General features: G+C 42.4%; 1 protein-coding gene across 2 annotated transcripts in view; it reads left to right on the forward strand.

Annotated features, from left to right (window-relative positions):
• Positions 1-13,984, forward strand: part of SLC2A4RG (SLC2A4 regulator) — a 15,343-nt gene extending 1,359 nt beyond the window's left edge. Inside the window, exons 2-10 of one of the 2 annotated variants that reach the window (XM_072414338.1) lie at positions 238-419; positions 819-896; positions 3,544-3,617; positions 4,811-5,016; positions 5,093-5,193; positions 5,282-5,534; positions 7,727-7,810; positions 8,455-8,537; positions 8,692-13,984. In XM_072414338.1, the coding sequence (XP_072270439.1) occupies positions 238-419; positions 819-896; positions 3,544-3,617; positions 4,811-5,016; positions 5,093-5,193; positions 5,282-5,534; positions 7,727-7,810; positions 8,455-8,537; positions 8,692-8,803 (1,173 nt within the window). In that variant the 3' untranslated portion in view covers positions 8,804-13,984. The remainder of the gene's footprint in view (positions 1-237; positions 420-818; positions 897-3,543; positions 3,618-4,810; positions 5,017-5,092; positions 5,194-5,281; positions 5,535-7,726; positions 7,811-8,454; positions 8,538-8,691) is intronic. The other variant, XM_072414339.1, reaches the window with a different exon arrangement.
• Positions 13,985-16,101: the final 2,117 nt, after the last annotated feature.

Below are 16,101 nucleotides of genomic sequence, written 5' to 3' on the forward strand. Positions count from 1 at the left end.
ACACTGACACCCCCCCTCACCCCCCTACTTTACACACTGACACCCCCCCTCTTGTTTATACACTGTCAGTGTGTGTGCAGTGTTTCTCCCAGGCACATATCTCGTGTGCTGTCATTTCCCCATTACCATTGAGTTAGGAAATGTTTTTACCCCAAACACACAACAATGCGCCAACCTGTGTCAGTGCTATGCAGCCCTCGGGCACCGCTGACCTCTCACTTGTCTCTCCTTCTGCAGGTTTCCGCTTTCTACACCGACACCCGGACGCCTTTTCAGTATGACAGGATGTTGGCACCGAGGAGCGGCCAGTGCCAGGACTTCCTGTGTGGGGCACCAAGTGTACCCGTCTCCCAATCTCAGCCCGTACAGAGCCGCATCCCACCTGTACTCTCCAATGTCATCCCTGTCCCCAGACACAGGTCAGAGCAATGTCGCTGTTATTTGTAGGGGTAACCATTACACAACCTCTTATGGCACCCTGAACTTTGTAACGCCCTCCCTTACACCCAAAACACAAAAATGTAATATATTGCAGCGTACCTGTCCTTAGGTAAATTGAATATCCCTCCAATACCAGGCTTCCCGGCATGCCTTATGCACTATTATTATACAGGATCTATATAGCGCCAACATATCATGCAGGGCTGTACAAAAATAGGGGAGTGACAGGAGGAGAGGACCCTGCCCCCAAGAGCTTACAATCTTGGATGGCCAAATAATGCCCTGCGGGGAGCCATGGTTGGCATCCTGGCGTGACTTTAAACGTGTAATTCTTTTTTTCTTATCTTCATTACTTGTTGGATTGATCGGACTTGTAGTATCCAAAAGCAAGAGGTTATCTTTGCTTTCCATCTCACAGGGAATGACAAGGAAACTCTTTCATGCAAGATCACGAGGTATTATTATGTACTGAATTATTGGTAAACTGTGTTTATGTAGCGCCAACATATTACGCAGCGTTGTACAATAAATAGGGGGTTACAAATACAGACAGTGACACAGGAGGAGGAGAGGAACCAAAGAGCTTACAATCTAGGAGGTGGAGGAAGCGGCACACAGTAGGAGGGGGGGAAGTAGAGAGAGTTTTAGGAGACAGAAGACAACAGGTAGACAAGTTTGATTTTTAGGTCTCTCTTATATTAGCAGAAAGTAGGAGAAAGCCGAGGAAGACCATTCCTCAGCTCTGCCCCGAAGAGCTTACAATCTAGGCACAGGGAAAGTAGCACACCATAGGGAATGGTATCAGTCTCAGTCAGCATATTGCAAAGGTAACGCTACTATCTCTGTATTCTGTTATTAATTTAATAATAATAATAATATCCACCTGGGGATTTATAGATCAGAACTATTTTATGTTGCAGACAATGGTGGATTTATTCTCTGTGAAAGCCCCAACAGTTCAGTTTTGTTCTGTTGGATGACAATCTTTCCCCAGTGCTACGATGAGTGAAACCCCTCCGTGTCCTGGATGAGATCTGGAGACACTTAAAACCTAAAAAATTATGTCTGGACCCAAAAATTATATATATTCTCCGCACTACATGCACTGTTTTATGTTCAGAAAAATACTATTTATTCAGTGTTATCAGCCCTGCCCAATTCTTCTCTGCTGGTTTATTATTATTATTATTATTATTATTATTATTAATAATAATGTGATTTATATAGCACCAACATATTACACAGCGCTGTACATTAAACAGAGGTACACTGTGTTTGTATGTCGATCCTTTATTAAAGAAATATTGAAATCTAAATAGAGGTTACACTATGTTTGTACGTCTATCTTTTAATAAAGAAATATTGATGTTACAAATGACAGACGGGTAGAGACAGTGACAGGAGGAGAGGACCCTGCCCAGAAGAGCTTACAATCTAAGAGGTGGGGGAGTATCACATAATAGGAGGGGGATATGGAATGGTGAGTAGTGAGGATTTAGGAGACAGACGTCGGGTAGGTGAGGTTGAAGCGTTGGGTTTTGAGTTCTCTTTTAAATGAGCAGAAAGTAGGAGCAAGCTGAATAGGACGAGGAGACCATTCCAGTGAGTCGGGGCAGCTCTAGAAAAGTTTTGCAGCTGTAATTGATGTGCTTTGAGTTCTATTGTTATATTGCCTCAGTGTGCTGAGAAGAGCTTACAATCTAGGAGGTGGGGGAAGTAACCTACAATAGGCGAGGAGAATGGAATGCTTCTCCTCGCCTCTATTACACAGGTGGAGGTGGTGTTCAGCACAGGTTAGGGTTTGGGATTTCTGTGCACCAGCGGTTCTGCTCACTTCAGGAAGTTAGGAAATTTCGGCACTGTTTGATGTCCCCACCAGTTATCACTAGCTGCTCATGCATGCTTCTTGCAATTTTTCCTTCATCTATTTAAAGCTAATACAAAAGGATTGTCTGTTTTTAATCCTCAGCATATTTGTATATGAATATGTATTTGTATATGCTCCTTACCTGGCAAAGTGATCCCCTTACATGGCTGCAATATTAGAGCTCCCTCACCAGTGCTTTCATCTCACCCAGACCCTACATAGAACTGGCAAGACTTAAAGGGCTCTATTTATAAAACGGAGAATCTGACATTCCCTGGTGTGAATCTATTACTACCATTGAAACACGTAGACCTAGAAGATTCCCACCAGGCAATGTTTAACGGGATGTCAGATTCCCTATTTTATAAATAGAGCCCAAACAGTTTCATCAGTCTTACAAAATCCCTCTCTTAGCATTATAAATTAAAAATAAATATAGTTCTGCTTTTACAAAGTAATAAATATTGATGTAGCTTCCTACTTCTTTCAGAGCAACTCAAACTGGGCTGCTAAATAAACTTGCAGCAACACATTGGATGTATTAGATTGCAAATGAAAAACTTTTTTTTAATGTATTTTTAGGCTTTTATATAATAGAAGATGTAATAAGTAAAAACTCATTTTACATTGCAGCCCCTTTAAATCCTTTATGGCAGGATTCATCATGTGTAGATGCCCCCTACTGGCCAAAAAGGGAACTGCAGAATGTTTGCAAGGCTATCCAAGTTCTCCAAGGAGGAGAGCTGAGGTTTGGCCTCTCCAGTGCAGGTTTAATATATTTTTGACAAGTAGGACTTCTGTAATCAGTAATGTGATAGAGCGCACCGCTGTCCTGTATTGTTACACCCCCATTTGTTGTCTGGATTTAGGTTTCAAAATTTAAACTTTTTGATTGGAGAAAATCTATTTATTTTATTTAAAGCGTATGTAAACTTTATTTTTTTTTTGCCCTTGTATACAAGTGAGGGCTTAGAATCCTTGTCAGGTCTGTGGTTTGGTTTTGACCATTCCACATTCCAAAATTGTTTTCTTTAATGGTGAACTTTACCATAGATTCTCTATGCTTTTAGAATATAATGGTATCACCCTGTCCATGCCTGCTGATGATACATAGAACATGCAGTATTTGCAGGTGGGGGCATGCATGGAGTTTGACGCATAAGAATTTAATTTTGTGTTCTTTTTTATTTAAGAAGTAATATTTGTTCAGTAAACTCCTTCTTTTATGTTTCCAGGCTGGATGAGGCAATTGCAGCGGCTGCACTTACTAGCTTGTCCTCAGGGCCTATGGTGCTGGGAGCAGGATCAGGTACACTTGTTATTTCATCCTATCAAAAGCTAACCTTCGACTTGTTCACATATAAAACCGTTTTTTTCTCGGAGTTCTAAGGCTAAGTACATACATGCAATGGTTCTTGTCTTCAGGCACAGGGCTGATATTGGAAGAGAATCTTGAGTGTGTACAGGGCTTGTCCAAACAACCGTCCTGGCGGTTCCAGGGATGATGGACGACGAACTGTCGTAATGGAAGTGAAGGGGCAGACAGCTCACGGGGTGCTGCTCCGTCATTCTCCCTTCCCCATGTAGCAGATCAGTGCTGTATGTACAGCACGCGTTCATGCATCGTGTAGTCGTTAGCGTTGGAAAGGATCATGAAAGGTCCTTTCCAACGACAAATATTGCACGTGTGTACATAACCTTAATCACTTAGCACACATTTCTACCTTGTCTATCTGTTGGGTGTAGCTTCATCATCTTGACCCAGATGTGTAATGCAGGAGATTTCTGAGCCTGCTTTTAGAAAGCATTAGTGCACTCTGGTGTAGCAAAACGCCAATCAACAGAGCTAGGGTGAATATTGGGGTTTTCATTTTTTAAAATGGAAGAGTGGTAATGTTTGATATTCAAAGTCATGGCCAAAATTCTAAAAAGGTAACACGGAACTATGCAGATGGAATGTCTTATAACGAACACCATATACCGGACTCCAGCAAAAGCCAGGCCTCCTGTTGTGTTTTTTTAAAGCAATATCTCTGGAAAAAAAGTCCTATTGGCTTTCTGTTCATTTGACCTCCCTTTGTGTATTATTCCACAGCTAATCTTTGCGGTCGGTTTGTTTTTTCTTGTGTTCCTCTGTCCCAAACTGAGATTTTGTTCCTGGATGTGTGTTGAATGGTGTAAAGTATAACACATTTACTTTTTAGTTTATGTCTAGTATTTTTTTTTTCTTTAGTGAAACACTCAACACTATTATTATGGGTAATCTTTAGTCTGCCAAGACGGGTGACACCTGAAAATGTGACCGGTTGATATGTAAAGGAATGAGTCTTACCATGTCTGGCTGGCTTTAGTACTGTGTCTAAGGGTTCATTTTTTTTTTTCAGATTCCAGTGATATTTTTTACATTGTTCATTTTGCAGTACGGTTTGAAACTGTATAAAACTGTCCCTTACACTTCCATCCATTTTCACATGTCTTTCTTTTGGTTCCTTGTACTTGTAGGAAGTTTCAGCGAGGCCTGCGCGGTGAACTCCATCCTCTCATATAACTCTGGCGCTTCCAATGGCTGTGACTTTTACACCTCCTTCCCCACCACGCCATCTCCTCCTCTGCAAAATGCCCCTTTGTCTGCCCATTCTGATGCTGGCCTTGAGGACTCTGACACCACCCACTTCCTGTTTGGTGACCCTACACCCCGAAAAAGGAAGGTAAGTATTTTCATGCAGACTTTTACTAAATAGTTTTATATAGGCGACTCCTAAGCCCCTGTTTATTTTTTAACAGAATTCCGGACGTCTCATGTTCCGCTGCCTGTGGAAGAACTGTGGTAAAGTTCTCAGCACATCTACAGCCATCCAGAAACACATTCGGGCGATGCATTTGGGGTAGGTACAGGTTTCTACTTATGGCGTGACCGTACTGCGTTGTGTAGAACACATTTAATGCCACAGGGTCTGTTTTTGCTTCCTGCAGGCGTTGTGGAGAGCAGGGTCATAATGACGGTGAGGAGGACTTTTACTACACAGAAATGGATGTGAATGTGGACACACTGACAGATGGACTGTCCAGCTTGACACCCACCTCACCCACCACCACCGGACCCCCACCTTTCCTCTGTCCGGGGTCCCTCGGAGCAGCCAACAGCACAGAACTGCCCCTGATCTCCCCACTTAGCCTGTCAGCACCTAGCACACTGTGCCACGTGCACACTGACCATGCATACCAGGTGGGTTGAAGAATAATAATTTAATATTTCCTCCTTTTATTTAATTTGTATATTTCTATTAGAAAATGCTGATGGGCCTCATCCACCCATTTTTACTTTTCTTGGATTCAGATGGCATGACTTCTTTTGCTATAGTTTTTCATTCCTCCACAAGGCAAAGGTGTCTCCTGCAGCTGAAATGGTCAGATTTTCAGTTATCCTGCACTATAGTTACACTATCCAGGAGGAGGGTGCCATCACGGTACATTTGCTGTACTGGACTCTTCTTGGTGTGTCCTTTTAGTGACCAAAAAGGGAGAATTCAGGTAGGCCTGACAACACTTCTTGGGACTTCGGTGCACAATAGACACTGATTCGTACTACAAAATACAAGAGAGTTTCTGGAGTTCTTGTAGACCAACAAGTTTTGTATTAGGTGTAATTCCCCCATCTTGCTATTTAGTTAACCTCCTGTGCGGTTCATTTCTCTCCTGATTTATTTGTCTAAAAGCGGTATGTTTTTTTTCATGAAAATTTATTTTACAGTATAATATAATAGTATAAGTGTGTAGGTTTGAAACACAAAATCATGTCAAAATAATAAATGAAATACGGTTAAAAAAATACATTTAATAATACACTTTGACATGATTTTGTGTTTTAATCTTTATTATGCTCATACTATTATATTATACTGTAAAACAGTGGTCAGCAAACTTTTTGAACTACTAGGCCATTTCAGGAGGTCAAGAAGGCACACTAGGCCAGAAGAAACGAGGTGTCTAAGGAAAAATATAGTACGATTAATGGGAAACATGATGTTGCATGTTCTTAGAGACAGATACAATATCAGGTTCAAGTGATGAGGAGTTCAAATAAAAATAAATAAATAAAATATATAAATTATATTATTAAATAACCGTTATTAGAACAGGTTCAAAGCATTTTTTTTCTTGGAATGGGACTTTATATGTGCTTTGTGCAATATTATACCTAAAGACAAGAAAATACTTATTTTGTTTAAAAGAAAATGTCTCTTTTAAAAAAAAAAAAAAAAAATTCACTGTGATTATGATCAAAATAATCCAATTCATATAATATACTTATTTAAATGTATGTTTACCATGATTCATCATCCCAAGATCAATGGCTCAGTGGTTAGCCCTCTGTTGCTGCGCTGGATCCCGGGTTTGAATCTCAGACAGGACACATGGAGTTTGCAGGTTCTCCTCTGTCAGCGTGGGTTCCTCTGGATACTTCATTTTCCTCCCACATCCCAAAAACATGTAGTTAAGTTAAATGGCTTCCCCCAAAAAACTGACCTTAGACGGTAATAATGACATATGACTATGGTAGGGACATTAGATGGTGAAGCCCCTTTGAGGGACAGCTAGTGACATGACTATTGATTTTGTACAGCACTGCGTAATGTGATGGCAATATATAAATACTATGTAATAATTTATCAGATTATTAATATATGATTAGTAACTAATCACTAATAAATGATTAGGTATTAATCATCTGATAAATGATGCATCATTAGTTGATATAACTTACTTTTAAACTTTCTTTACCTCTTTTTTTTCCTGGCTCTCTGTTACTGCTTTTGCATCTAGTCCCATGTCCCACATGTATGCACCCGGGAACTGCCGGTGGAAGTGTTAATGTAAGGGAGCCACAACAAGGAGGCTCAAGCCGCGGGCCGGTATTAGGCCGAATCGACTACTGGCTGGGCTGTATCTGCCCGATCTCTGCTGTAAAATAAATTTTCATGAAAGTCAATGCACTGCTTTTAGACATATAACTGCAGTGTATTGCATTCAATACAGTTATTTTGTATTGAATGCAATACAAAATAATTTGAAATTCCCACCGTGCCCCTAGCGGCGGCTGTACGCGCTGACGTCACTGGGGACTTCTGGGTAATGTCGTCGCTTTCGCCGGGGGACAGATCTTACAAAGAGGATGCGGCCTAAGAAATGCGGGAGCCTGGAGGATGCTTCCGGGACCAGGTAAGCCTTTATTTTTTTACTTTTTTACCTATCCCAAGTGTGACTCGGGTTTACCGCTGGGGGAGGTTATTCTGATTCTGTTTTTTTCAGAGCTGGCCATCTTTAGAATTTAAGTTGGATCTGCAGCTTATAGAGTATTCATCCGTTATGTCTGCCAAGTTTTCAATTTTCATTTGTCTTCTTTAACTTTGTCATCAGGCCCCCTCTCCCATCAACATTTGTGTGACACCCAAAGTCAGCCTGTCCTGGCAGCCTCCGCCACTGCTCATCAAGGCACCTCCAGTAAGTGTTTCATTTTCCCTGCAGTAAAATAAAATACAAATAAAAACGCAGCTGGGTGGCCAATAATCTCAGCTGCTTGGTGAATACTGATATCATAAGGTTTTGTGATTTATTGGTGCTTTTAAGAACTCTGGACTGATGGCATTATGGGAAATAACGTTGCTGACATCTCTTATGTGCTTATTGGCTTTTGTACTAGCTATTTGGCTTTGACGTGTTTTATAGCAGAAGTCCTGCAGCAGTGCAGAGTATTGCAGGAGAGGAGCGTTCAGCAGAACAGAGTCCTTCAGCAGTACAAAATTGCACATATTAAAGTTATAGAAGGGGCAAAGTCCTCCAGCAGTACACACACGATTAAGAGGAGAGTTAGGTAGAGGGTCAGAGTCCCCTAGCATTGCAGAGTATTGCAGGGGAGGAGAGCTACTAGCAGCATCAGTGTTACATTTTTGCAAATCAATGCAGTTATAGGGAGCAGAGTCCTCCTGCAGTGCAGAGTATTTCAGGAGAAATGGGGATAGTTAGAAGAAGGAGCAGATTTCTTTTATCAGTAAGGTATTTTAGGAAAGGAGCAGAAATGGGGACACATATCAGGGGGCTTATTCTTTGGCTTTAAATCTCTTAACCCTTTTGAACTTATTCTGTAGGTCCGCCCAACGTTGAGTATCGGAGAAAAAAGGCCGCAGATCCTGACCGCTTCCCCCAATCCCAAGCAAATGACCGGAACACGGTGAGCATCACCCCCTCCATTTCTCCTTTTGTGATGTGTGGTCAGTAATGTGTTGGTGTTTTGTAAAACTTGCTCTGTCACATGTCCGACAAGTGTCGTAGGGATTTGTGTAGCAAGGCCAGCTTCTGACCCAGGACAATTTCTTCTTCCCCAGGAAGCCACGAGGGGAAGCCAAGAAATGCCGCAAAGTATACGGGATGGAACGCAAGGAGATGTGGTGCACCGCCTGCCGCTGGAAGAAAGCTTGCCAAAGGTTCATAGACTGATGCGTACAATCACTTAGCCTCATCCGCCCCTAGGGGGCGCACCTGAGCTGCCTCGGCTCTGTTCCCAGCAAGAAATTGATTCAGGACCCTTGTGATACAGCTGATATTTTTATAAATGGATTTTTCTTTTTTTTTTATGGTCTGGAGCTGCACACAGGAGACGGTAATGCTTGATAAGGAGCCATTTTCAGGTAGCGCTCGGCAAGGTTCCTGCTAGTGGACTGTTGGTGAGAAAGAAGAGGATTTATTATTTTTTTTTTTAATAAAGTGAGACGTGTTGGGGAGGGGGGAAGATGGAGGGTGGGATGAGGTGTGTTTTTAAACTTTGTGTTTCTTCCCGTTTTTGTAGGGCGGTGTTAAACTCTCGCTGCACTTTGCTTTGCACTTTGGGGATGCTCTGTGGGCGGGTGGGAGGTTTGATTTTGGGTGGGAACGGGTATTGAGGGGCAAAGGGTATATTTTAAGGATACCTGTTGCTGCGTACGTTGATAAAAGCTATGATGTCATTCAAGATTTTGACATCTCACTGGCTTATTTGACCATATGGTAGGTGTACTTTCATGGCACGGGGGGCTTATTCAGTAAGGCAGGTCGGTGATTCATTGCAGCCTATCAGTGTTGAGGAACCTAAAGAAGAGCTGGTCATGTGATCCTAAACAGTCACATGATCAGTTCTTCACTCTTGGAGCTTTCACTGCTCAGCTGAGCAGAGAGATTTCCATGCATTTCTGCATAATACACCCCATGGCATATTTCTTTTTACAGTGAAAAGGAGAGTGAATAGCGATATGCCCTCTCCGTTAATGAATATGCCATCTGTTTGCCTGTATCAGAACACTGCTCTATTGAATAAGCCTAAGAAGGACTGGATAGTCTTAGAAGAATAGATATCAATGTAAAAGCCATGAGATAAGATTTCTGTCATGCAACTGGTCAGTCAATCTGCACATCAAGGGATCTGAGCAATATAAATGGTGTGTTAAATTTTTTTAGCCAACATTTTATATAGAGTGAGGAAGTATTAGAACCACTGTTAGGTTTTTAATGTGGTCAGTGTCCCCATTAGTGAGATTTAATCTATCCGTTGGCCTGCTGACCTAAAAAGAATGAAATTAGAAATCCAAAATTCAAAAAAATCCAGAATAGAGGGAAAATTTTAGAGTGGGGAAATCTTTTCTGGTCTGAGGCAATTTTTCTTTTTACTTTCGAGAAATTTTTCCTTGGTTCCTTTTGAGTCCATAGAACAGGAAGTGGTAGGCGGAGCTTCATGATCGGTCATGGCAAAGGGCTTCAGCTTTCCATGCTTTTTTATTGCAGGCAATGATCAGTAACTTCCCGGCAGCTTATTGCACCAGAAAAATTATATTTTTTTGCATAATTTTGAAGACGTTGGGGGTTGGTGATGTCATAAAATTAGAGCATTTATTGAGGTTGATAAAGTGATTTCCCTGGCTTGGAGGGTGCTGATTGGCCTGGCCCTAGGAGGTCACTAGCCGATTGGCCTGGCCCTAGGATGGCACTGGCTCTGAGGGAGCTGATTGGCCTGGCCCTAGGAGGTCGCTAGCTGATTGGCCTGGCCCTAGGAGGTCGCTAGCTGATTGGCCTGGCCCTAGGAGGTCGCTAGCTGATTGGCCCGGCCCTAGGATGGCACTGGCTCTGAGGTAGTCAGTGGGTCCAGACGGCTGGGTATTGGGCTTTCTGGCAGCATTGGTTTTACTGATGAATCTGTGTCATTAGCTCCAGATAAATTGATAGGCTGCCCTGGAATGTTTGTTGACGCTGCAATTTAGTTTCTCCTATTATTTCCACCCCCGCCCCACTCTTCTTTCTAGCAGTGCATGCCCTGAACCCTTACCTTCTATAGTTCTGCATGACATCCATAATTGCAATAGAAAACAAAAATGGTGAGCAGCTGGTCACCCAGAAACTTGCACCCAGTGACACTTTCTTTCTGCTATTTCCAGGATGGTAAAACTAAGCCCAGTGAACCAAAACTACAATACAGCCCAATGGGTCGGGAACTGCTAGCTTCCAAATGATGCGGCAGATTGCTGGGTGTTTGGTGAAGTTCAGGAATGTGTGTTTGCAAAGGGAGGAGTGCAATCCAAGACAAGGCTGTGGTACCGATAAAATGTCTGCAGGTCAGACAGCTGTCACTGCTCGTCTTTTATAAACTGCATCACCCTTGCAAACTGGTTTATTAAAGTTGTACAAAGATAACCGGTAGACTGACGTTATACCCGGCTAACTCTCATCTCATCACCTCTTTGCTTTGGGTTGCTGTCCTTTGCTATTTGATTAGACCAGCCCGTTACAGTGCAAGTCTCACCCCCTGCATTATTTTTTTTATGTTTTATTTGCATTTCTTTTAATTTTCTCCTTCTAAAGTTTAATGTTGTTAAAAACACAAAAGATGCACATTGCTTGTGATCCTGTCTTCTTTGCAGGCGCTGTAACTGTGCAGTAACTTTTAGAAAAGATGCACCAAGTCTTTGCAGAATAGTTTTCAGAACTAAAGAAACTTCCCAGTAAGTAGTACCTTTAGGTAGCCAGCAGGGGGAGCCGTGTTCCGTTCCATATCATAGTGAACTTGGAGCAGTTGCTGTTTTATTTCCATCCAGCAGGTGGCTCCTGATTGGTCGATTCTGACAGTTCTTGTTACAGAATATTGTTGCCATAAATCTATAATGTCTGCAAATTCCAGTGACTGAGGAAACTAAATGCACAGGAAATAAAAAACCTACCCAAAACAGCAGCCAATCAAGTCCGAGTTCCAAACTTGGACTGAAAAAAAGTAGCACCTTGAATCTCATTGGCTGACAGCCCCCCCATTCCTTTGCACTAGATTTGCAGACCTCTGTGTCACTTGAATTGCTTTCCCTCATCTTTGCACTACGTATAGTTAAAATCAGATTCCTAAAAAGCATATTGTTGATGCGTTGCACATAATGTTAAAGCACTTTAATGCAATTAGTAAGAATTTGCACACTTTTTTCATGTATGAGCTATCCCGATGGATAAAGTGCAACTCCAGCCAATATAATGCTTTCTAGATGTGAGCTGTGTGGGGGAAGAATTTGATGCTTTGTTGTGTTGGGAGAGATTTTCCTTTACTTCCTTTGGTGTGATCACCAAGACAGGAAGTGAGGGGAAATTTTCTGAGCAAAGATAGCAATGTAAATCTGACAGAGGTTTTATTCTGTCCCCTTCTATGGCTGGAGTTCCACTTTATTAACCCAGCATCACAAGCTTGCTATCCATTCCCACAGGAACTATTGGCCAAATACCCTGCATGGTCCCGGAGTTTCCTTGTCACATGACTGTTGTACCTAATGCGTAAACACCAAAACAATAAAGCCACGGACAGATAAATGGAAACGCTGATCACCTGGTACAATGGCACAATGATGTGTGGGGAGCGGGAACAATGGGCCGCCATTAAGATCCAATGACTTTCATTGCCATGGCTCCATTAACACAGAGCAGCGCCCCCCGGTGTCCATCTTGCAATTTTCACATACTTATTGAAAGCATTTTGGTACACGCCAAGAACCTTACGGCTGTTACTTATCGCAGTCCGGACGTCTCTTTCTAGGCTCACTCTGTAATTGGAGCTCAATGTGAGTGAATTATTCAGCTGTATGGGTAGATCTGCCCTTAGATTCACCCTGTAGTGCTAGGTAACAGCCTGCGAATAAGGTGGAGGGTATTTCCTGGGGATACCCACCAGAACACAGGCCCTGCATTCACTCATATTGTATTAGGGGGAAAACTTTCACTTTATTATGCTGCCACCTACAGGGCGATTAGACACATTGTCTCATTCTTCCATCAGTCAGTTTTCCTTGTACTGGTGAAATATGCCCAGCTAACTTCAAATTATTACAAAATCTGATCTTCAATGGATTCAAGTTATAAATTGTTTATTTGCAGCATTTTCTGTATATAACAAACGCTTCCCATCTCCCTTTCAGTGCTGCCAGACACAAATTGGAAACGCTGTCTCTGCCCTCAGAACCAATAGTTACCCCTCCGTTACTCTTCCATAGTTTTATTCCCTCCTTGAATAGTTCTATATAATACGGAGCAGCTGTCCTCCTCACCATTCTATTCTCCAATGACAAATCGTTTTGGAATCGTGAGAGGAAACTTCAGTGGCTTTGAGCAAAAACAATTTGCACGGGCCTTGGTGTTGCTGATCGGGGTAATCCTGTAATGCCTAGGAGCCAATCGGTGCAGGTTCAGGTCCCGCTAGACCAAGCCCATAAACAATAAGCGTCCCCATATTTCATTATTTTTGCTGTGAACATTGCTTGTCTATTATTGGGAAGCAAAAACATAAGCTATGGTACTCCTAAAGTTTTTCATATTCTTAGGTAGGCCCGTGTTTCTAAAATTGGATTATTAATGGACAGTATCAGACAGAAAACTTTGTATCAAACTCCTTTAAAGTTTATGTATAGCTAAAACTTTTAGTTTTAAATACCATAGGGAAGGGTAATACTCCGTTGCAAGATTTCCCCTCTGGGTGACAATAGCATGCAAGGCAGATAAAGTGAGCTGGGTCGCCCCAGGGGTAACTCGTACCGAAACCCTTCATACCTTCTGTTTCTAAAACAAAAGTTTTGGCTGCACATTAACGTATTTGGGTTGGGGGGGTGGAAATAAATTGCTTTAATTCTTCAATATTGCACTGGGTGGGAGTTGCTCAGATGACACCCAAGGCACATTCCAAAGTTGCAAAGAAGAGATGGGGGTGACAGCTTTATTTTTTTATTATTATTAAATAATGGATCTTGCACTAATTTTGGCCTGGAAAACATGCCATAGAACTGCGAGAGGCCGGAGATTCTGGTCTCACATGCACTAGGGGATGGGGTGGGGGGTTGTGTAGGCCGGGAGGACGGGCACCCGGTTCCGTATACCTGAACCTTGGTGTCTGTGGCCCCGGGTCAGTTCTGCGCTCTGGGGGTGGGGGCGGGGAAATGGGCCATACGCGTGAAATGTATCGGGGCTGAGAGAGTGCTCAAACCTTTCTTCCATTCGCTCAGCTGTGACTTTCTGAAAGTATGCACAAAGCCGCCACCTCATGGAGTATACCGTGCCAAGCACAGAGCTATACGTTTTGTTTTTATTTGTCAATCATCCTGGTCAAATTAAAGTTTTTTTTCTGTTTTTGTACTTTTTGTTGTCTGTCGTTCATTTGCAGGAGAAAGATTTAAAGAAATACAAACTCCAGGTAATGGGAAAGAGAATGCAAATGGGCTAAAGGGAACCTGTCATGAGATAATCTGAGCCTGCTGCTGCAGAACTCTGAAAATGCTGCTTGCCTGCCTGTTCCAGATCTGCAAGAAATGCCATTGATTGGTTGTATGAAGCCCAAAGGTTGGCTGGAGAGACAGCTTGGAATAATCCTTTTATGTGATAGGTTAGAAATTACTCTCCTCTATTGTGCACAGCTTTCTGGGTTGGGGTGATTAACTTACAGGAGTTGCAGAATGCCAATGGAGGGCCCTTCTTCCTTCTGAAATGGCCGGAGTGTTGGTTTTGAGTTTTAAATGCCACGTTTGGTTGCTTCGGAGGAGAGATTGCAAGACTGATGAATCCCCGAGTCCTTGTCTTAGTTTTGTAGTGTGTGTGTGTGTGTATCTCTCCAGAGGGAAACTAAATACGACTAAGTGATTATTTTTTCCTGCCATAAATATAGCTTATCTAATGCCTTAATAGAAGAAATGTGATGCCCACATATGTTACAGGCCTGTGGGGGCCTGGGACTGGAGCAGACTGGTGGGTTGTCCATGGCCTCCAAGCTTTCACTCAGTGATTTGAGCTCGAGTCTACTGCGCTTTCATGTAATTGCCCTCAGAGTCTACAGTGCTTTTATGGAATGGCCCTTGAGACTACAAGCACTTTGGTGGATTTGAACTGGAGTCTACAGCGCGCTACGTCAACGCTCTTATCCACTGAGCTACTCGCTTCCGCTCGGTAATTATTGGTTCGTTCTCCTTCTTAGAATCGGAAAAGCTTTGCCTGATACAAACAGAAGAACCTGGAATTGAACTTACAACCTCAAAAGTGTTCCTGGGCTGTTGGATGGCTGCACAACCATTAGACCAAGGCACAGTTCATATTTTGGGGTTTTAGACGCCGACCTTTTGAACATCCCAGCATATTAAGACTTCATAAATAAAATGTCTTCATGTTTAGGCTTTAGGTTTAACAGCCAGTGCCTGAAATTTTAAGCCTTGGTGTAACAAAATTAGACAAAATGATCACTGACTCTTAAAATGCGAGTCATTGTTCTTATTTGCTCCGGCTTGCAGGGATTTAGCAGTCAGCCCTAATCAATGCTTGGACAGTGCAGACAATCCAGTCATTGTGATCGCCCATCAGAAGTTTAGATTCATTCTAATTTCTATCTCCTGACTTCCAAGTCTGATGTTTGTTTCCAATGGAGTGTCTGGCAATGCTGAATTCATCATATATAAATTGATTTCAGTAGGTGGGGATTTATTTGAGGTTTTTCATCACTGACTAGTACCAGGCAGACAATTCACTCCTCTTGGCGAGTTGGTGGTGATTGGCTCTGATTGATGGGAAGGGTATGAAACCACTAATTTTAGTGGTTTGAACTGTGCTGGATATTCCTGGGGAGAATAGTGGCCAATAGAAAGATGAACAGCAAATGAAAGTCCATCAGATGAATCTTTTTTTAGTGTCCCATTATTGTCTTTACAAACTTTATTTCTGACAGATACAATTGTAAATAGTTCAGAGGTAGAGCTAAGCTGAATCCATGGCAGCTGCAGGGTCAGTGCCCGGTCTCTGCAATGCTTTCATCTTCCCAAATTGCTTGTGATGAATGAATCGGGGGTCACCTTGGCTGGAGGTTAATCCAGACACATCTGAGTGCCAGGGCCGCCATCCCTTTGCAAAACTGACTTTTAGGGCTCGGTATAATAAAAAAAAAAAATGATTTGTGGAAGAAGCAATTGATGACCAACCCAAATATGCTAATTGCCTGGTGGTCAGTAACCTGAAACAAGGGATTGTGACACATTTACAGCATGCATGTTCCAGGTAGAAGTAATCCTCGAGACATCTGACATACGGACAACTCCTAGATAGGAACGAACAGGAGAAAGGGGGATTCTTCACATGACTTGCAGCAGAAATTTTGCTAAACACAGCTGAGACTGAGTTATTTTGCAACCTCTTGTAACTCTTTAATGACCAAGACAAACTCTGCAGTTGTTTCTTTTTGCATATCAAAGCACAGCTTGCTCCAGAAGGTAATG

This window comes from Pyxicephalus adspersus, chromosome 6 (assembly GCF_032062135.1).
Source record: "Pyxicephalus adspersus chromosome 6, UCB_Pads_2.0, whole genome shotgun sequence".
Lineage (NCBI taxonomy): Eukaryota > Metazoa > Chordata > Amphibia > Anura > Pyxicephalidae > Pyxicephalus > Pyxicephalus adspersus.